The 21145-nt window shown below is 45.2% G+C and overlaps 5 protein-coding genes across 5 annotated transcripts; 3 read left to right on the forward strand and 2 right to left on the reverse strand.

The window, feature by feature from the left end:
• Positions 1 to 7229: 7229 nt before the first annotated feature.
• B0H65DRAFT_546880 (uncharacterized protein) lies at positions 7230 to 9353 on the forward strand (the record flags this gene model as incomplete). Its single annotated transcript, XM_062829472.1, has 2 exons — positions 7230 to 7241; positions 9210 to 9353. 2 exons carry the CDS (start codon positions 7230 to 7232, stop codon positions 9351 to 9353), a joined length of 156 nt encoding a protein of 51 aa, XP_062685174.1.
• A 1869-nt stretch (positions 9354 to 11222) lies between these two features.
• Positions 11223 to 13279, forward strand: B0H65DRAFT_556622 (heterokaryon incompatibility protein-domain-containing protein; the record flags this gene model as incomplete). Its single annotated transcript, XM_062830059.1, is given in 9 exon segments — positions 11223 to 11267; positions 11289 to 11355; positions 11380 to 11795; positions 11851 to 12151; positions 12267 to 12727; positions 12737 to 12750; positions 12781 to 12811; positions 12821 to 12859; positions 12869 to 13279. Coding segments are annotated over 9 exon segments (1785 nt in total).
• A 329-nt stretch (positions 13280 to 13608) lies between these two features.
• Positions 13609 to 17136, reverse strand: B0H65DRAFT_418798 (uncharacterized protein; the record flags this gene model as incomplete). The annotated part of the gene is made up of 6 exons (XM_062824164.1): positions 13609 to 14022; positions 14152 to 14517; positions 14605 to 15276; positions 15382 to 15582; positions 15685 to 16532; positions 16593 to 17136. 6 exons carry the CDS (start codon positions 17134 to 17136, stop codon positions 13609 to 13611), a joined length of 3045 nt encoding a protein of 1014 aa, XP_062685176.1.
• A 1385-nt stretch (positions 17137 to 18521) lies between these two features.
• Positions 18522 to 19033, forward strand: B0H65DRAFT_546884 (uncharacterized protein; the record flags this gene model as incomplete). Its single annotated transcript, XM_062829473.1, has 2 exons — positions 18522 to 18845; positions 18902 to 19033. The coding sequence occupies 2 exons, from the start codon at positions 18522 to 18524 to the stop codon at positions 19031 to 19033; spliced, it is 456 nt and encodes a 151-aa protein (XP_062685177.1).
• A 547-nt stretch (positions 19034 to 19580) lies between these two features.
• B0H65DRAFT_459381 (nucleoside phosphorylase domain-containing protein) lies at positions 19581 to 21041 on the reverse strand. The gene is made up of 2 exons (XM_062826452.1): positions 20372 to 21041; positions 19581 to 20323 (listed from the first exon to the last, which is right to left on the reverse strand). Exons 1-2 carry the CDS (start codon positions 20988 to 20990, stop codon positions 19887 to 19889), a joined length of 1056 nt encoding a protein of 351 aa, XP_062685178.1. The 5' UTR covers positions 20991 to 21041; the 3' UTR covers positions 19581 to 19886.
• Positions 21042 to 21145: the final 104 nt, after the last annotated feature.

Raw genomic sequence — 21145 nt, forward strand, 5'->3', positions numbered from 1 at the left:
TAGACCACCTAGCCTTTCCTAATATACTTAAGGGGAGCCTTTATAAATACTACTTTATCGAATATAGTATTAATAAAGGCGTGCTTTATATCGTACTAAATGAAATCGAGGTTAAAGTAGGTAGCTATAGTTATTAAAATATAAAATGACCTAATTGTTAGAGTCATTACGTATATTTTTTGTATACTATCTTTAAATTATTAATCTCTACGTATAATCAAATATACTTTATATTTAAAGAACCGGCCGTCTTAATCGAATTTATAAGTATATACTTATATTGAACCGAGTATTTCGTTATTTCCTATTCCTTCGATACTAACCTACTTTTAAAACTTCTTATTCTTATATTCGTCCAAGTATTCCTTTTCTATAGCTTTAAAGAATTCTCTAAAGAAATAAGACTTGAAATTATTATAATACTTTAAAAGAGGTAGGAAATTAATTTAATAGAGGGTCTTTAACGTACCCTTTATTCTATAACGGTTAATAATCCCCCTTATTATTTTTAATTTAAGATTGTAGCCGGGTTCAATATTGATAGCCTGCTCTTTTATCTCCTCTAGGAAGGTTTAATCTACAACCTTATTTCCTTAGAGGCCTATAGGTCAATTGCCCTTTATAAATAAAAATAATATAGCCTAATAAAGGTATTAATTTATAATTGATTATAAATCCTTATTAGAATAAGAGAGGTCGGTTACTAGAAATGCGGCTAAGCTTTTAGGAGGAGTAGGGAAATAGCCTTCTTCTTTATCCTTTAAATTTAATACTATATTTTAGAAATCCGATAGCGATTATACGGGCGGCGATAGTAAGGGCTCTAGAGATACTTACGGTATTTTTAGACCTATTTACGATTATATTTCTAGTATTTACGGGACTTCTAGAGATTTAGATTACGTCTATATTTTTAGAGACCTTAATTCCTCCTCTTCTCCTAGTATATTTTCGGTCTTGGTAGGAAAGTTTTAAACAACGGGGTTAAGAACTCCGTTATTTATACTCGTCAGGTCTTTAAAACCGACCCTCTGACTAGCGGGCGAGCTACTAGTCAGGGACATTGAATTGTACATGGGCCATTGATTCGTACCGAAACAGGGGGTACTTCCCCCACCCGCCAATTTACTAGCAAATTAATATAGATCTGTTCAATTGTATACTTTTTTACCTATATGCAGCCTAATTCCCCATACTACCTAATACTCTAATCGTAACCGCCATTTATACTATAAATTGTTCGAATCCACCGTTACATTAATATTATTAATAATTATACCTATCTTTATATACGTACAGTATTTTACAATATAGTGCAATCAGTCTTGATCGATTGCAATTAGTTTTGATCGATTATAATACCCCTTAGTTATCCGGTTTCACTATTTCTCTCTTACTCTGGTATTATATTAACGTAGTACCCCTATTTATTTCCCTATGCCTCTCCATCCTTATAAACCCGCTAGCGCCCCCCTAAACTCTAATCTATGCCTCAATAAGATGCCTTTTAATATTGAAAATATTCTAGATAACGTTTAGGATACGCTTCCTATAGAGGCTAGAATTCTAATTACCGTACGTACTTTTAAGTAGGGGATATATAAGATTATATTAGACGTAGCGAAGGTATTTCGAGTGCTATATAGACGAATTATTAGTCGCTATTAGGGATTATAGTTAAGGGAGAGTAATGGGGGGAATAATACCTTATTAATTAAAAAAGAGGATTTTGCCGTATATACTTGGATTAATATATAAATATCCGTCGGTTAGTACTAGTAATTTTAATTCTTAAGTTATATATAATTAACTATATTTTATAGGGATCGAAATAAACCTTTAGCAGTTAATTTTAATTGTGATTACCTTAATAAGATTGAATTGTGATAATAGTAATAAGGATACCTTTATATTTCGAGCCTTATCCAAATAGGTACGGTGGTATTTAGAGAGGGGTGATTTTTACAATATACGCACCAAGTTAATAGTATAGGTTCGAAAGGCTTTACAGACCCGTATAGATATCGAGGACGTTTTTTATCTATTTAATAATACTATTACCAAGTATAAAATCAAGCGAAATAATATTTAGAATGGTAATGAGTCTAGTTTTAGGGTTAGTATCTTTAATAAGGCCTATTTAGTATAGATTTATATTGAAATAATAGAAATATAATCTATGAATTTTGACTAGAAGGTTCTTATTATTATCTTTGAGGCTATTTGTATATTTAATCGAACTATACTTCCTTTCGTCTTACTTCTTAGTATTAATATTACGTATAAATATATTAATAATTCCCTCGAAGACGGGATAATTATTACCACTTCTCTACAAAATTATATAGATGACTAGTACGTACTAAATTGGTTTAAGTATTGGGAGGAATACTCTCGTCCTATCGATAAGGAAGAGAAGAGAGTCTTAGTATTAAATAACTATAGTAATTACTATACTATCGAATTTTATAAGTAATATAGGAAAAATTATATTACCCTCTTCCTCTTACTTCCTTATTCAATATACTATTTTTAATCTTTCGACGTTAGAGTATTTTAAGTTTATAAGTACTTTCATTAAGTAGATATACATAAGAAGCTCGCCTTTAATAACGTTAACTATAATAAGCTAGACTTTTTTAATAGTTTGAAGAGGGTTCGGAAGAAGGTAATAAAAGTAAAGAACATCCTATTTACTTAGAAGCGTACTAGCTTGAATCCCTTCAACCTTAACTTGATTTTTTCGAACCTTCGTAATTCATTAACTTTATTAATAAATAAAGAGTATCTTAAATAGAGGCGAAGGTATATTGCCCGTCTTACTAAATAGGGAAAAATTAATTTAGGGTTAGAAAAAAATACAATCCTTTATATACTAAGGATTTTAGTAAATAGTCCTTTATTATTACTTAACCCCCTTCTAATACGTAAGTTCCCTATTGTAAGAGAGCCCTCTACTCTTAAATAAATAAAGTAGTCCGTTACAGACTAGAGTAGTACAATTATATTAATACTTAACCTCCTTTTTATTAAAGAATATAGCGAATATATTAAATAACGGCTTTTATTTACAATTAAAGGAGATTGCGCTATCTTACTAACGGTTATATACGTATTATTTAAGTAAAATAAAGCTAGTAATACCTTTAACCTAGTAGCTATGAAGGAGGTTAAATTTAAATACAAATATAAAGAAGAAGTAATTAAGGAAGTATTGCGTAACTTACGTAATATTAACCGTCTATTGCGGCGTAACGGTATAGTTATTATTAGTAATGGCCGTTTACATACTTCAATAAATAAATACTAGCGTATTACCCTTACTAAGAAAGAAGACGAGCGTATCTATAATTATAAATTTTAATAAGAGTAAAGTATAGTAAGGGGATAGGTTAGTAGCTTTATTATTATACAAAAGGTATAGTTAGTTAGCGAGCAGTTACGGGTATATATCTTTAAAATACTAAGGAAGGAGATTCAAATATATATTTAATTATATATTGTACGTTTCTTTAACCTCAATTAGCTAATTAGTAAATATTATAAGGAGAGAATTAACCGCTAGAATTATTATTAAATAGAGAAGTAGAAGGCTATAGATAAGGAAGTTAAACGATTAAGATCTAACCGTACCCGTATTATATAAAACGTTATTCTACCCCTATATTAGCAACCTCCTGGTGATCCTCCTAAACTACGTACTCTATAGGTATTCAATAAAGTACGAAAGAAGGTTATAAATAATACTATTACTATATAGTTAATCAGCAAGGGGAATATCCTATTTCTAAAAGAGGAGGAGGCTAAAATTATTGAAGATAATGAGCCGGTAAATATATAGAGAGACCCGGATTGGTAGTACCCTAATAATAGACGATAGGTATAAATGAATTAGGAAAATAAGGAGTATAAAGAGTATAAGAATAAAATTATTTACGACGATAACGACGACGACAATGAGGATAAGGAGGAGGAAGAGGATAGTAATAATATAGAAGGATATAGGGATTTTAACTGTGAGGAGGTTGAACCACTGTAGTAATAAGGTTGTATAGTTTCTAGTATAAATAATCTATATTATTAGATTGATGCGCGTACAAAATAACAATAATTTTACATGTTGATACATATACTGGTCGTATTAGCGATTTTATATACGACTAAAAAATATAGATATATTACTAAATAAAATTATTAGCTCCGGATGAACAACTTTCATTTGCTAGTAAAAATGCGGGTGGGGAAAGTACCCCGCTCGGTACGAATCAATGGGCATGTACGATTCAATGTCCTTAACTAGTAGCTCGCCCGCTAGTTAGAGGGTCGGTTTTGAAGACCTGACGAGTAGTAGGTATAACTTCGACCTATAGGACGTCTATTTGTATAATATTTACTTAGTAAAAATCTTTTAATTATATAGCCAATTCTTTAAGGGAAATACTAAGGGTATTATAGATTTCTTTAACGTTAATATTAGGGAAGATTTCGTTTTTATTAAATATAACGTTTCGTATAATAATAATAGAATTAATATAGGGATTCCAGATCCTATAAATATTCGTTAATTAGTATTTAACTAAATAATCGACTTAAGTACGATCTTTGAGCTTTATTAGTTTATTCTCTCCTTTTATAGTTTCTATTATAAGAATAAAGGCCTTATATTTATATATTTTAAGGTATACGATCGTAGGAGAGGAGTTTAATAGAGGTATAATATTGTTTTTAAATTAGTAGTATATTACGAATTAATTTTAGGGAGATTTCTAGTAATACTTCGCTTTAGGAATTAAATTATATAAATATATAATTATTTTGGTAGTTTTTATTTATAATTCGTGAAGGAGTTTTGTATTTAATTATATTACCGTACCCTTAGTTTTGATTATACCCCTTAAACGCTTTGCGCCGCCGTTTCAAATTTATATATATAAGGTATTAAAGGTTCGATATTAATCCCTTTTACAATAAACTAGGCGGTAATCTTTTTACTACCAATTATTTCGTTATTATATTTGATTACCCAAAGTATAATTTAGTATTGGGTTTATAGCCTATTATAGAAGGATTCTAAATAAGTAATAATAGATTCGGCTTCTTTATTACTTAAGTAGTATACTTAAACGAATTTAGACTACCGGTCTACAATTACTATTAAGTTCGAATATTTCTAGCCTCCTACTTTTATTTTTTTTATAAAAGAAGAAGTTGATAGTTAATTATAATTTAGGGCCTTTTAAGTAATTACGAACTTCTTTATATATTTAGCGCTTTAATTTGGCCTTACTATATAGTTCGTAGTATATTATATCTAGTTCCTTAAATCGTACGTTATATTTTTATTCTATTAATTTAATTAAGGTTTTAAGTCCCGGGTAGTAAAATCGAAGGTGCTAACGAAGGGCTTTACCCTTTTAGAACTTCCATTTAATATAGTTTGTATACTATATAATAAAAGAAGATTTGTTAGCGCTATTTTATAGAAGAATATACTTTAAAATAAATTACTTATATTTAAAGGGGATATAATAAATGAGGGAATTTATAAAGCGGGAGTATAAGTAGCTATTCTTATAATCCTAATAGATTTATTCCTCTTCGAATTATCTTAAGGAAACGAAGTTATAAACTATACCCGGTATTAGAATAATGTTGGGGAATTAGAGCTTTCTATTTTTAATATTATCCTAGATTATAATTATAATAATATTATACCCCTTAATAGGAATCCGCTTATTTCTAACTTATACATAATTATTAATATTTAATAAGGTAAAGTCTTTAAATTAATTGATTTTATTAAAAATATATATTATTGTATTTAAATTAAAGATTGTAGAATTTCTTAGTAGATATATAGCGCTACGTTTCGCTATAAGTACTAAGAAATTACTTTTACTTACCCGGCGTTTATAGAATTGATTATTTTAATTTTTATTATCCTACTAAGTTCGTAGACGGTTAATAGCCTCTTTAAGGTTTTTATTCTTCTTTAAATTAGCGATAGCGCGTTTTTTAATAATGGGACTTTCGACCTAATTTTTAAAGGCTAGCTATAATTTAGTATAGTAGTATTTATTTAAATTATACCCCGGCTGCTTATAAAGTTTATACGGGGATTAGCGCAATCGTTTATTTGTAAGTAGGGACGAGGAAGAGGGGCGCTTATTCTTATTAATATTTTTCCTAAATTTATTATTTTTATTTATAGCCTCTCCCCGTCCCTTTACTTCTGGGCTAAGGTTTTATTCGTTATTAGGAGCGTCCTCCTTAGCGGGCTTATTACCTAACGTAATGGTAAACGTAATACCTTTAAATAGAGGGGTACGACCCCTTCCTTAAATAGTACTCGCTATTATTACTTTATAAAAGTTCTTAGTAATAGTATAGAAGGAGATTTTGAATTTAGGGTTCTTTTTAATCTCCTTATTATATTAAAGTTAGTAGTTATTTGCCTTGGCGGTATAAGGATTCGATCGAATAATTATATAGAATTCGGAGAATTACAAATTTGGTTCATTTATTTTAATAATCCTTCTAATAATATAAAGGACTATAGCCGCCTCTTATTAAAAGGTCTAATTGTGCTAATTATGATTGGCTTTACTAGGGGGCTTAAGAATATTAATGAGTATAGCCCGGGCGAGCTTCTTTACTTTACAATTGTTAAAGGCGGTAAATTTGCTAAGATTATTATACTATTTATATAAACTAGTACGTTTGGTAAAATTAATCTCCCGGTAGTTATTTTTAACGGTTTTAAACATTTAGCGGTTTAATATAATTTTTTTAATACATAGATTAGAAAAGGTCTTAACTTTTATACGCTAGTCCAACTTCTTAATTATATAGTTACAATAATTGCGCTTATAATGGAAATTGTGGATCTTAGCGGTAGTCGATAGGGTAGATTCCTTCTCCTTCTTAGCTTTTCTAATCTTTCTAATAGGGACTTCTCCTTAGTAGTTAGCGATATTAGGCTTTGCGGATTTAATTAACTAGGGTATACGGTTATCAGGGTCGATATACTTCTAAAGACTAAAGTCCTGGGCTATAGAAATAAAGGCATCTTCCCAAGCGGGCTAGTTCTTAGGGCTATTAAGAGTAATACTATTAATTTTAGTCGTAAATATTATTAGTAGTCATTTAATTGGTCATTATTATTAGCGATAGCTTTAACGATTAAATTAATAAGATTCTTAATTGTAATATTATAGGTAATAATCAATATGGGGTTCAACGTAGCTTGATTATATGTAACTATGTAAGAGCTGATCTGTAGACTCGAAGTTTTGGCATCTCTATGATAAATTCCGCATATCCTAGCCCAATTGGGCACGTGCACGCCAGTGGATCCCCTGGCCTCTGACAGGAAGACATTCCGTTCCATCCAATTCCCGCCTGGACCGATAAGGACGATAAGGGACAAATACGATAAGATAAGCGACTGCAAAAACACTGGACCAAAAAAAAACATACAGCACCTGGGATTCGCTGGTCGTCACCGACCCAACTACTAGTCAGGCGATATGTCAGCTTATCTATGGGAGTGGGAAGGATGTGAAACGGGTCTTTTAATCACGTGGTAGGGTCAAAAAACTGAACAACAACCTCCCATATCCATATCGTTCGGACGGAGGCATTACGGTAAGTGGGGAGGCGGCGCTAAAAAGATGAATATAATTGGGCGGATTACGAGAAAAGTTGACCGTCCTGACACTGCGGCTAGATTTTTTACATAGGTAGGCAGATGAAGCCTGTCGTCTGTTACTCTAGCAATGTCAAGAAACGCTAATACTGCACGCGAAGCCCAGAGGCCACCACCCGTATCACAACTACTTCAAGCATAGCTTCAAGCCAAGCACCTCGCCGTCGCTACCGCCATATGCTGGGGGTTGAGTGGACGGACGGTATGGTGGGATGGCTTTAAGCCTGGGTGGGGGCCCGTGTCAGCACCCCCGCCCCCCTGGCATACTTGCATGGGGCTTGGCTCGAAGCGAGGCTGGAAGCCTTGATATCAAAACAAACACTACCCGAAGTGAACCCTCTGGTTGCCTTTTTGGCATGTCCTCCATTGCAGCATCAAAGCTGCATTTGATCCTTGAAAGACGAAAAGTTGATGTGGCACGCTGACATCAGGCTTGATGTAAAGGACGTCGCCAATCCAACGAGAGAGAAGAGAATGTGTTGCGCCTTTCTGAGGCAGTGAAATAAGCTTTTGATAGCCGCCATTGTCTGGCTTTGGCGAGCATTGGCAGTGAAAATGAGGAGAAGGAGTAGTCGGGACCAACGCCGAATGACTTTGCGAGGCTGTCAGTCTCTCGTGTCTTGGCGCTTGAATTCACTGCACGCAATAACCAGACGATGCTCCAATAGGCTGCGGTACCTGGTGAGGATTGAATCCAGTTGATTGATTCGATCCCGCAGTTTGTACATACAGGCCAGCTGACGAGGTGCCATGATAATAGATGAGGGAAGATAGAGAGAGGAAGAGCAAGTTAGAGGAAGAGCAAGTTAGAGGAAGAGGGAGGAAGAGTGAGGAAGAGGGAGAAAGAGGGAGGAAGAGGGAGGAAGAGGGAGGAAGAAGATAGGGGGTTGAAGGCAGGGGATGCAAGGGTAAGGTTCGGGAGGCTTTGAGCGGACAGGTGCCGTAGGGGGCTGCCCTCTTATCTCTTCCAGTCTTTGGGAGCTCGAAGGAGACGGATAGATGCATAAGAATAGATGGAGAGAGACAGAAAAGAGGCTTTCGTGGCGTAATAAACCCTGGTCCTTGTCAGTGACTACAAACGAAGACCAGTTTGAGGCCAATCCGTCCTCCAAATCGAGAGTATTCCCCGAGATGGTTACGGGTGATTGTCGAGGATGGTAAGTCGTCGGAGAAGGTGTCTTCCGAATGAAAAAGAAAGGAGAGAGAAACCCAGATCACCCAGACAAGGCAGCAGGATGCTTGTCGTCAGATCCATATCCCAAATTGTGTCGACGCCAATGCAACTTGTTCTTCATGTCTCTCCCGACAGCGCAACCATCCAATATCTGCGAGCGTCTGCATGACAACCACCGCAGATGATAGCAGTGGCACGGTATGGATAACCGAAAGGGCTTTTTAGATGCCAACCCACCATGGTCGAAGACGTCGAACTTCATCCAACATGGAGTGATAGGTGAAGAGAGTTAATACACAAGGCGGAAACTACAGCACGGCGCTCCAGGCGGCCTCGAGAGAAGGCCACAAAGAGGTCGTCGAGATGCTGCTCGATAAGGGTGCCGATGTTAATGCACAAGGTGGAGACTACGGCACAGCGCTCCGGGCGGCCTCGGAAAAAGGCCACAAAGAGGTCTCGTTGATCGATTAGTAGAAAAACCGGAACTCGGACAGGACTGGGGCGTATGGTGGGTGCCACGGTTTTTCTTGTGGGTGCCGGTGGCCGGGATGCAATTTGATACCTGTACTCAGGGGCAGGTTTTGGGGGTTTTGGGGGTTTTGGGGATATGGGGAGTGATAATCGGTGGTTTCATTTTTATTGCGTAAGTCACCTCTCCTTTCAACTGCCCTTTGTTTAATGAGGATTCAATGTTCGTTCTTTCTGCTAATCTTCATATGTGTGCTTTGCAGGAACTGGATTGGAGGAGTAATCGTTGGGTTGGTGCTGGGTCGGATGGTGTCGTCGGGACGGGAAGATTGTGGTCGGGCGAGTAGTCGGGCTGACCGAAGGACTCGATGATTTGCGGTAGGGGCGGCTTTGGATGAAAGACTCTAGGAAGGGACGGTGGGCGATATAGACGGATTTCACGAAACATAATGATTGATTAGATAGCTATAGTTTCCCTGACGGTGGTAATATACGGATTTTACGAAACATGATGATAGATTGGACAGCCGTGACTTCCAGGTTCCCGGGCAGTGGGCGCCCCAACTCCGATGGCCAGCTGAAGAAAGCAGCTGAGGTGCCAGAATACGGTATGCGGGACAGAGGGCGCTGACTGAGGATATGTATGTGTACCTGAGATTTAGTGCGGAGGTCAAGAATAGGTAACTCGCGAGTGTACCGACTCCCGTCCAGCCGGTGGCTAGCTGTCAGGTCGTTGTTCTGAGAATGGGAACGGGATGTAAATGTTGCGAACATCCAAGGATCCCTTCTCAAACCGACGAAATATTTCGTCCCGGAGGACAGAGTTGATAAACAAACCTCTATATAATTATTGGTGATGATGATGGTGGTGGTGTTGGGTGTTGGTGGTTGGGTGGTGGTGGGTAATGGTGTTGGTGACCTGGTGATGGTTGTGGTGATAGTGATGGTGATGGCGGGTGTTGTGTATTGGTGGTGCTGGTGGTGGTGACTTGGTGATGGTAGGGAGGAAGGGGGGAGGAAGCTCAACAGGGATGTGGAAGGGCTAAGGGCGTGTGGGAGACAAGGAGAAAGATTAATAACGATGAACATGATTGCTGACAAGTGAAACGGAAAACAGTTGCCAGATCCAAGCGTGGTCGGATACTGACTGCCGTGGGACCCACCAGCAGTTGTCTTACTGGGGATGTATCTATAACATCCAGTATGGGTCTATTTTGTTTATCTGTTTATGGCTTCCGGCATGCTTCTATTTCCTTTTCAGGCTCTCTTTCGCATCAATAGGGTATACTTCCATAGGAACCGGTACGCCATATGCATCATGAATCTCTGTTCCTGTGCGCTTTAGCTTCCCTTCCTTCTTTTCTCTCCAACATCCAGTCAATCCTCCACCCCCTTCCCAGCCAAATACTCGCAACATATCTTCAACGGTCCCACCGCCTTGTTGAGCATATCCTTTCTCCATCTTTCCACCGCCCCCTTCGCTCCCTTCGGCGCGCAAGCGCTTCACCACCGCCGCCATCATGACGCTACATATCGGCAGGAGCAGGAAGGTCGAATCGCTGATGAAGGGTATCCTGCAAGACATCCAGCTTCTGACGAACAATCGTGCTCTGGATGAGGCCACTAGAGATAAGATGAAGGCCAGGATCGAGAGGAATGCGTCAGCTCAGAATGATGTCGTCCCGTCGTTGGGAAATTGCCCATCGCCTCCGACTAGATGTGCGAATCCAATTGCTTGTGATGAGGACCATGAACCTTCTGTGCCGTTAGTGCCGTCAGAGCAGTCGTCTGTACCTTTGTCACAAGAACCAAGGCCACCCATGTCGTATCACCAGCCGTCCGTCTTCCGCAACTACGATACTGGAACACAATATGTCCACTCTGGCCGCGGCAACCAGAACATCAACAGTGGACAGGGTTACTTCTTCAGCGGAACAGTCACTACTACGCCAGGCTCTCCTTAGCGGACACGGATGCGGACAAAAAATCTCCCATTCCTGCAACTGTAAGCTCTTCTGCACCGCATTAGACTCCTGCACCGCATTGGACTCAAAAGGCACTCGTCCATACGAGGCCTTATCCTACGTGTGGGGCTCCGAGGACAAGCCTTGTTCCATCTTTATAAACGGGTACAACTTAGCCGTCGGGAAAAACCTTTACGCAGCGCTGTTACATCTTCGAGATCACTCCATTAAACGAACTATATGGATAGACGCCATTTGCATCAACCAAGGAGACAAAGAAGAAAAAGGACACCAAGTTCAATCTATGGCGAAGATCTACGCTAAAGCAAGTCGCGTAATTGTTTGGCTTGGAGAGGAGGAACCCGGTAGCGACCAAGCCCTCGAAGAAATACGCATCGCAGCCGAGCTGTCTAGAAGACGATTAGACAATAAAGCGGAAATCCTTACACTGCTTCAAGGACCGTGGTTTCGGCGCATCTGGGTAAGAGAACCGATGTCAAAGTATTATGACTAAGGAAACTGACAGATTGATGCAGGTGCTTCAGGAAGTTGCCGCGGCTCGCCATATCCTGATCAAGTGTGGTTCTGCTGAGGTTGACGGATCTGCATTCTGCTTAGGCCTAGATGCATTGAACGTATCCAATGAACTCCCCGCAGACCTGTGGGCTCGAATTCTTTCGGTAACCTACCTCATAAGGGGCGCAATCTTCCGGCGCAAATACGTGACCAGTCAGTCAGACAACTTTTCTCTTAACATACGCCCTCTGGGTGAACTGATAGAGATGTACCATACCCGCGAAGCTAAGTATCGTCGCGATAAAGTATATGCCTTACTCGGTATGAGCTCGGATAATCCAACCGCAGCAGGATTATTCGCCGACTACGATATTTCGTGGAAACAACTCTTCAACAAACTCATCCACTTCGTTTTTATCTGAATTGGTCTCTGTAGTAGGTCTTTCGGACGATAAGGAGATTGCCTGTATTGAGGGTAAGGGCTGCATTCTTGGCGAAGTGTCCTCGGTCACGAGAAATGCTACTTGGGAAGACAGACAAGATGTGGCCATTACTTGGAAGAATGCCTCTAGCTATATTTGCGTGAAGGAAGCATGGGGTTCTTCCTGGACTCTCCCGACCACGGTAAAATCCGTCCAAAAAGGAGATGTCGTCTGTCTTCTGCAAGGAGCGTCGAGACCCACGATCCTCAGGCCATACAACGATCACTGGGCGGTTATAATGATTGCAGTTTCCCCAGCAGGCGATTCACAAGCTACGACCGGAGATATCAAGTGGTCAGAACTTTTACAATCGATAACAGTCTTTCCACACAATTTTCTACTTATCTGGGATTGGGATATAGATCCAAATAAGCAGCAAGATAAAAGCAACCACGACTACTTTGCAAGCATTCCAGTACCAAAGCATTCAAAGACAGGGTTAGAAGGTTGTCTAAATGCGGCGACTAGGATACGGAATGTCAGATTGGCATTACAAGAGGTGAAACAGTATGGAGTTGCAGTGAAGAATCTTCGGGAAGAAACGGCGGTTCTTGAGAGGGCATTGAGGAGCATGAGCAACCTAAAAAAGACTTGCCTAGGTCCCGAGGATTCAGAAAAGGAAGATGCAAAGGAAACAATGGTAAATCAACTTATTGAGGACAAGGGCCAATGGACGCTTCTATGCTTGGCGGCAGGAAACGGGCATGAGACGGTCGTAAAATTGCTTCTCGACACCGGCAAGGTCAACTTGCATAAGGAGGAGCTACGGACGGCGCTGTGGCTTGCGGCGCAAAAAGACTATAAAGCGATCGTTGAGATGCTTCTCGATACTGGCAAGGTTGGCGCAGGTGCTAAGGATGAGAATGGACAGACAGCGCTGTATCGAGCGGCGATAACTGGGCATGAGGTAGTCGTTCAGCTGCTTTTCGATACTGGCAAGGTTGATGCAGGCGAATTCTTACTCTAGGAAACAAGTGACAGATAAAAAAAAAAATGAAAATGAAAATCAGATATGCTCGCTTGCTTTGCCTCCTCCATAGACCCCAAGGATATTTTTAGGATGAATGCATGCAGAGAGAATGGGAAAACACCATGGACATGAATGGAAAAGACATGCAGTAGTAGGTACAAACAATCGTGCATGTACACTATGTAAAAAGACTTCCTAATATGTCCAAAAAAAAAGCTTGCTAATCATGCATGTCCAAAAGTTTCTTCTTCTTCTTCTTCTTCCATGTACACCCATTGTGCATTTCATTCTCCATTCAACATTCCTCCCACATGCATATCAAGAATTTACAAAGCAAGAACCAAAGCAGCCATCAACGCGGGCACACCGATCGCAACAACGTTGCGTCCGGCACCAGCAGTGACGGGGACCTCCGAGGGCTCAGAGCCGCCAGTGGCAGGCTCAGTCTGAGCAGGCGGCGCAGGCATGCTGTAGGTTGAGGGAGCGCTAGAAGGAGCAAGCGAGACACCGGTGCCAGCGGGGGCAGTGCCAGCGGGGGCAGTGCCGCTGGGGACGGCAGGGGCGTTGACGACGGGGGGGACGGGGTTGCCGCCGGAGGGGACCTCGGAGGGGAAGGCGGGGACACCGGCACCAGGGGCACCAGGGGCACCAGGGGCACCGGGAGCGGAAGCGGTGGGCTTGGCGACGGTGACGGTGGTGAAGTGCACGGAGGTGACGGAGGTGGTGGAGGTGGTATCGACCTCAGGAGTACCAGCGCCAGGGGCACCGGAGGAGGGGACGGCGGGGACACCGGCACCACCGGAGGGAACGGCGGGAGCGGAGACGGCGGGGACACCGGCACCACCGGAGGGAACAGCGGGAGCGGAGACGGCGGGGACACCGGCACCACCGGAGGGAACAGCGGGAGCGGAGACGGCGGGGACACCGGCACCACCGGAGGGAACGGCGGGAGCGGAGACGGCAGGAGCACCGGGGGCACCGGGGGCGCCAGCGGAGGGAGCGGCGGGGACCGAGGTGGCGGGAGGGAAGGCCTCGGTGATGGGGCAGACGGTGACGCCGACGGGTACGACAATGGTAGTAACCTGGCCGATCTTGCCGGGGCAGTCAGTCACGGTGGGGGCGCAGCTGGTGATGGTGGAGGTGGTGGTGGTGTAGATGGTCGAGGTGGTGAAGCCAGCGGGGATCGACTCGATGGGGACCGAGGTGATGATGCCCGTGGGAGCGCTGGCGGAGGTCTCGGTGGCGGTGACGGGGCAGACGGTGGTGCCGATGGCGACAACAACGGTGGTGACCTGGCCAATCTTGCCGGGGCAGTCGGTCACCTCAGGAGCGCAGCTGGTGATGGTAGAGGTGGTGGTGGTGTAGATGGTCGAGGTGGTCCACTCCTCAGCGGGGGCGGAAGTGACACCGGCGCCAGGGGCAGAGGAGATACCGCCCTCAGCGGGGACGGAGACGGAGGCAGAGGGAACAACGACGCTGTTGCCATCGGTAGGGCCAGCAGTGACATCGGAGATGATGCTGGAAACAACGCCGCTAGGAACGACACCGCTGGGAATGATGCTCTCGCTAACAATGTTAGAGGGAACAGCAGACTCGGTGGTAGAGACAATAGGAGCCTCAGTGGAAGAAACAACAGCGGACTCAGTAGCGGAACCAACAGGAGCCTCGGTAGTAGTCTCATCATCGCAAGAGTCGTCCTCAGTGGTGGTGCTGCTGATGATCTCGGAGCTGCCACTGCCGCTGGGGATAACGACGTCGACGGGGGCAGAGGTGATGATGGAAGGATCAACAGTGGTGGAAGAGCCATCGGAAGGACCCTCGGTGGCGGAGGGGACCTCGGTGCTGAAGCTGACGCTGATCAGGCTGGACTCGGTGACGGAAGCAGACTCGGTGACGGAAGCAGACTCAGTAGCAGAAGCAGACTCAGTAGCAGAAGCAGACTCAGTAGCAGAAGCAGACTCAGTAGCAGAAGCAGACTCAGTAGCAGAAGCAGACTCAGTAGCAGAAGCAGACTCAGTAGCAGAAGCAGACTCAGTAGCAGAAGCAGACTCAGTAGCAGAAGCAGTCTCGGAAACGATAGTGGACTCGGTAGCAGAGACGACAGGGGCCTCGGTGGAAGAGACGATCTCGGAAGAGGTGGTAGTCTCATCGTCGCAGCTGTCCTCATCAGTGGAGGTGGGGACCTCAGAGCTGACAGCGCTGCTGGAGATCACAACCGGGGCGGAAGTGATGGTAGAGGAAGCAGACTCGCTGACGATGACGGAGGCAGACTCGGAAACGGTAGCAGAGGAGGTCACAGTCTCGGTCTCCGAAGCAGGGGCAGAGGTGGTAGTCTCGTCCTCGCAGAACTCAGAGGTGCTGACAGCCTCAGAGCTCGAGCTAGCGGCCTCGGTGGATGAGACAGCGGGAGCAGAGGTGATGGTGGAAGAAACGGCCTCGGTGCTGGAAGGAGCCTCGGTGCTGGTGGAAGTCTCAGTGCTGGAAGGAGCCTCGGTGCTAGTGGAGGTGGTAGACTCGACCGACGAGCTGGAGCTGGTGCTAGTAGTGGTGGTGGCAGAGGCACTGGTGCTCGTAAGAGTAACAATACCCTGCTTGACGCACAACTTCTGACCAACCTGGATGGCGCAGGCCGCATCCAAGGCAGGGTTATACCTGATGAGCTCGGTAACAGTGATGCCATAGTTCTGGGCAATCAGATAGCAGAATTCACCGGGAGTGACGGTGTGGTAAGCCGTGCAACCGATGGCAGTGGGAGCCGGGGCAGCGGTGGTAGTAGTCGTGGGGTTGGCGGTACCGTGGCAGGCGGTGTTGATCGCATCAACGAAGGTCTTTCCGTTGGTCACCTCCTGGCCGTAATAGACATCCCAGATCATGGCACCGCCGAAAGAGGCGCGGGTCTTGTAGGTGTTGATCAGAGCGGCAGCCTTGACGGGCTCAACGTAGCCAGAGCCGGCGGCGTCAGAGGAGCCAGGAAGACCGATGAAGAGCTTGGCGTTCTTGCTCTTGCCGGTGGCAATGGCCGCCTCCCAAGCGAGATAGTTGAAGCCAGCCGTCGAGGCAGCCGCGCAGCCAGGGTTGTTGTAGAACTGGATGAAGAGGGCATCGAACTGGGCGTTGGCAATGATGGACTTCATCTTGAAGTTGGCAACATCAAGCGGGCATTCGGGAGCGGCGGTAAGGAGGTACTTGCTGTTGCCGTTGTACAACTCGCGAAGCTTCTTAGCCAAAGCGACATAAGCATTTTGGCCGACTGCAGCAAGTTAGCCCGTGTTCACTTTCAGATTCGACTCTCCAACGCCCAGAAACATACCTGTGTTGAACTTGACTTCAATATCCAAGTCGAAACCATCAACCGAGACGTGGTTACCAGCGTAGTCAAAGGGACGGGGTCCCGTCCACTTGGAATCGTAGGGACCAAAGGCTCCCCACAAGAAGCTGGCAAACTCCTGACCCTTGACATCGCTCGAGAGAGAATAGTTCGAGCCCGTGGCCGAAGCACCACCGACGGAGAGCAGAACCTTCTTTCCCTTCTCCTGGCAGTACTGAATATCCGCCGCAATGACGGTACACTTGCTGAGCAGAGGAGACGCCACGTTGGTCTTGGAGTTCGTGTAGTAGGTGGCATCGCAGTGAGAGCCGAAGTTGGTACCGGGGTAGTTCAGGCCGGACTTGTCCTGCTCGGGGGAGTTGTTGACGAAGCCGATAGTAACATAGTCGAAGTTGGCCTGGTCGCAGTGATCCCTGAGCCTAGTGTTTCCAGCCTGTCCCCAGTAAACGTTGACCTTGGGCTCCGAGACGGTAGCAGCCCGGGCGGTAGCGGCCAAGACGGCCGCTGCCACAAGACTTTTGTGCATGATGATATTAAGTGATTAGCTTGTGTGTTTTGAAAAGAATGACTATACCCGTGAAAAGGGATAGATGAGTTGTAATGGCCGGGGCCTTAAAGAGTGTATGTGATGATATGATCTCAAAGAGAGGACGCAAACACAAGGCTTGCACGGCTGGAAAGCACGCCGTTTGGTGATGGGGTTGAACAGGATCAAAAGGGACGTAGGGAGAAAAAAAAGAAGAAGATACAAGAGCCGGATGGGTGGGCAAGCTGACCTTTCATAGTGCTCCCGATCTTGCACCGGTGTTGAGGGCTAGCATCCCGAGTGTCCACGAAGAGTCTAGCTCGCTGGATTCTGGACTTTGTGACGACATGAGCCAGGCCCCGGTCCGGCCAAGCGCCCAAGCTGGGTCAGCGTTCCGGTAAGCCAGCTTGGCCGGGCGACAACTGTGCAGTTCGACTGTCTTGATGCAAGTGGAAATTAACCACGATCATATTGTTCAAAGTGGGATTCAGAGCCATCTTTCCCATTGGATCACTCCTCGCCAACGCATCATATGGCATGATTTTCTGGGGTCTGGGGACAGAACCGTGCATGTCTTCAGTCAGTGCTCTCAGAGAACCGGGGCGTTTCCAGTTTAGAGACGACTACGGAGAATGAAGATCTGTGATGCGGTACTGTAAGGCAATTTGATGCATAAAAGAATCGATATTCGCTGAACTGCTTGTCCATACCTACATACAAAAAAGCCATAAAAGACGCTTGGGGCATGATGATGTTTTCCTGTGAACAGTCAAGCCAACTCGTGAGGACAGTTGAGGCAAAATGGGTTGAGCCTTGAGGACCGAGGATGTACCCTTGCCTGTGATACCTAATTCCTCCTCTCCTTCTCGTTCTCTCCCGTGTCTCCTCTCTCGCTGCTATCTTTTGGACCGCTTTTTTAGCCAGGTGGGTGTGCTGCCTGGGCTTCTAGCGCTGTGCTCAGAAATTTGCTAAGCGGATGACAGATTCAATAGCTCGATGGAAGAGTCTGAACAACCCTGGCGGCCTTCCCTTTCCGATCAAAAGGTTGCATCGAACGGTAGGCTCAAGGTAGGATACCCCTGCCAAGACTGCAGTTGGTGATTTTGGGTGCCATCGAACCCCAGTCTGCGTGCTGGTCTAGCCTTCTCGGGCCTTTGGATTCAGGAACAAGTTGCTTCCAGGCCAGTCATTGGTCCAAACACGCTCTCAACGCTCCTTCATGACCTTCCGCGGGCTTGATAGCCTGATGCTGGCGCCGGCGTCGGTATTCATGCTTACCGCACATCGTGTGTTTGTGGGAACGAAGGCTTGCTGGCTGGCTGGCACCTGGTTGCCGTTGGGATCGGTCTGCTGCAAACTGGCTCGCCAGGCTCTCCTTAGCGGACATGGATGCGGACAAAAAGTCTCCCATTCCTGCAACTGCCCCTTCCACTGTCACGGTTACACCTGAAGCGCCAGCCCAGCAATCCCAGATTGTCACAGAGACCACGGGCACGGGAGCCATAGGCCTCACCATCACCACAGTCACGGGCATCGCGGGCACATCCACGCGCACCATAACCGGACCGGACGGAACCGTTTTCGTCCCACCTCCCATCCCCGCCCACCCCGGCTGTGAACTCTCCCCGCAAATGGCCAAAGCGGTGAAAGACTATTCGATCGAGCATTGTTGCGACTACATAAAGGCCAAGAATCTGCTCAGAGACAAGGTAAGCAAACGAGCAGCAAAAAGTTAGATAAGGAATTGGAAACTTACTATCACTAGATCATAGCAAAGGTCCTCGAGAACACTCAGGAGAAGCTCATGGAATTGTTGCAAAATGAACTTGATCGGATGAGCAGCGAGGAGGAGGATGATGATCTCGACCTTGACTTCGACATGAAGGAAGGTGACTGATGTGACGGCAGTCTTGCAGCTGTGCCTCTTGACTGCCATCGCAACTATATAAGACCACTTGAGCGACCGAATTGCCAGCTTCGGTTACTTTGTTGGCTACGTCCTCCAAGTCTAAAGTGGTGATTGCCCGTGGGAGTTGGGCTATTCCCAGTGACAAGTCGTCCAAGAACTAAGTGGATGGAGAGGGGGGATGCGACTTTGGGGATTGTTAATGGGGAGGTTATTATTAGGAAGGCGGCTTCTTTGCCGTGAGACGGGGAGGTTCAGTATTATCGATCCCGGTCTTGTAGGGAAGGTGGGTAGACGGAACCGCCCTACGAAGAAGGAGCCACACAGTAAGGTACAATAGAACAAAGAATGTATGGAGAAGTACGTTGGGAACGCTCGTTCTTACAACTGCGCAAATAATTCATAGAAGGTGATAACAAACACCTGCCGCCAGCGGCAAACATGGAAGTCGCCCGTATGAAGCGTAACTTGCAACCCCGCGTCTAGCATTATCCAACTTCCATCTCCCCTTCTTCTTCCTCTCTTCTTCTTCCTCTCTTCTTCTTCCTCGTCATCTTCTTCCTCGTCATCTTCTTCCTCGTCATCTTCTTCCTCGTCATCTTCTTCCTCGTCATTTCACCCAGCCAACACGCCATGGAGGAATCGTCCGAGATCACCATCACTGGCCCGAGTCCTGACGCGGCAAGGAACTATTCCATCGATTCTGAAATCCAGGATTTCTTCACCAAGACTTCTGCCAGCCTCGAAGCCTGCGACGCCAAAGCAAGGGAGCTCGTCAGCGGTGGAGAAGTTGTCCCAGTCGACGGAGGAGAGAGAGCGACATTGTCTACTTGAACCCCGCCTGCTAGTACTTGGGCCACTGCGGTATGGCAGACGGATGCCCATAAAACGGCGCATTATATTGGTTGCCGGCGGTGTTGTTATTCGTTTGATACCCTGCGCCCATATTGAAGTTCATAAACCCGCCTCCCGAGTTGTGAAACTGATCCCGTCCCACATACCACCCATCTCCCCGAGTCCCATTCTTCTCATCGGGAAGAGATGACTCTGTCGACGACCCTCCACCTGCCGGTAGCAGCAACAGAAGCTCCTTCGCGTATGCCGCCGCCGTCGCTGCCGCATAGCCCTGCCACTTCTTATTCTGGTGCGAGTCCGCATAGTCGCAGACTCCCCGGATCACCAGACCCTGGTAGTCGCTCATCACGCCCGCAACTTCTATCTCAAGACAGATGATATTGTACCTTGCATAGAGTTCGTTCCTCTTAGCGCTCGACCTGACAACTACATTTACCGAGCCGATATTGCCATAGTGGATATAGGGTTAGTCACTCTTCCGCTCGGCTCTTTTGCCCCGACTCTTGCGCAGCTTTGCTCGCGTCGCGTCACAAAGGCCTTGACAGAATCTTCCCCTGTCCGTATGAAGATAGCTGTCCTCAAAGAGATGATCGTATTCGGCCCCAGGATCCTCATAAGCCTGCCTCGATCGCTCATTCAAGCCTCTGCGCAACTCCTCCAGGTACTGCGGGATCTTACTTCCCACCACCTGCATATACATGCTTCGCAGATTATTCACCGCAGTGAGTAGAGTAGCGGACGGGTGAAGCGTATACTCTTTGACAGTCAATTCTTTCTGGCCCTCCCACGCACCGAACTCATAATGCGTCACACCTCCTCTTCCATGCTGGGGAACGCCGACAACGACATCGCCCAAGACGATCTGCTCCTGCAGATCTGGACCGTAGCAGGGCATCCCGCCTGCGATGCCGACCACCAGAACATGTTTGATGTTGGGAAACGAGCGGTGCATGTTGGCAAGGGCCGTGGCGGCTGGTTCGATACCCATGCGCGGGCACACAACCATTACGACGAAGTGCGAGCCTATACGTCCTACGTGATAGAGAACAACGTCGTCGTCAGGAATTTCCATTGTTTTGGGGTCCTCTAGCATTCCCACCGCAGCGGTGAGTTCCAAGGGCAAGGGGGCGATCCAGCCGACTGTGTACCGAGAAGTGTCGTGTGAGGGATCCATGTGGGCAATTGTTGACATCGAACGTGATTATCCAAAACGAAGAACAACGCTGTCTCAGCTTGCAAAGATACACC

This window comes from Neurospora tetraspora (genome assembly GCF_033439725.1).
Source record: "Neurospora tetraspora strain CBS 560.94 chromosome Unknown B0H65scaffold_2, whole genome shotgun sequence".
Lineage (NCBI taxonomy): Eukaryota > Fungi > Ascomycota > Sordariomycetes > Sordariales > Sordariaceae > Neurospora > Neurospora tetraspora.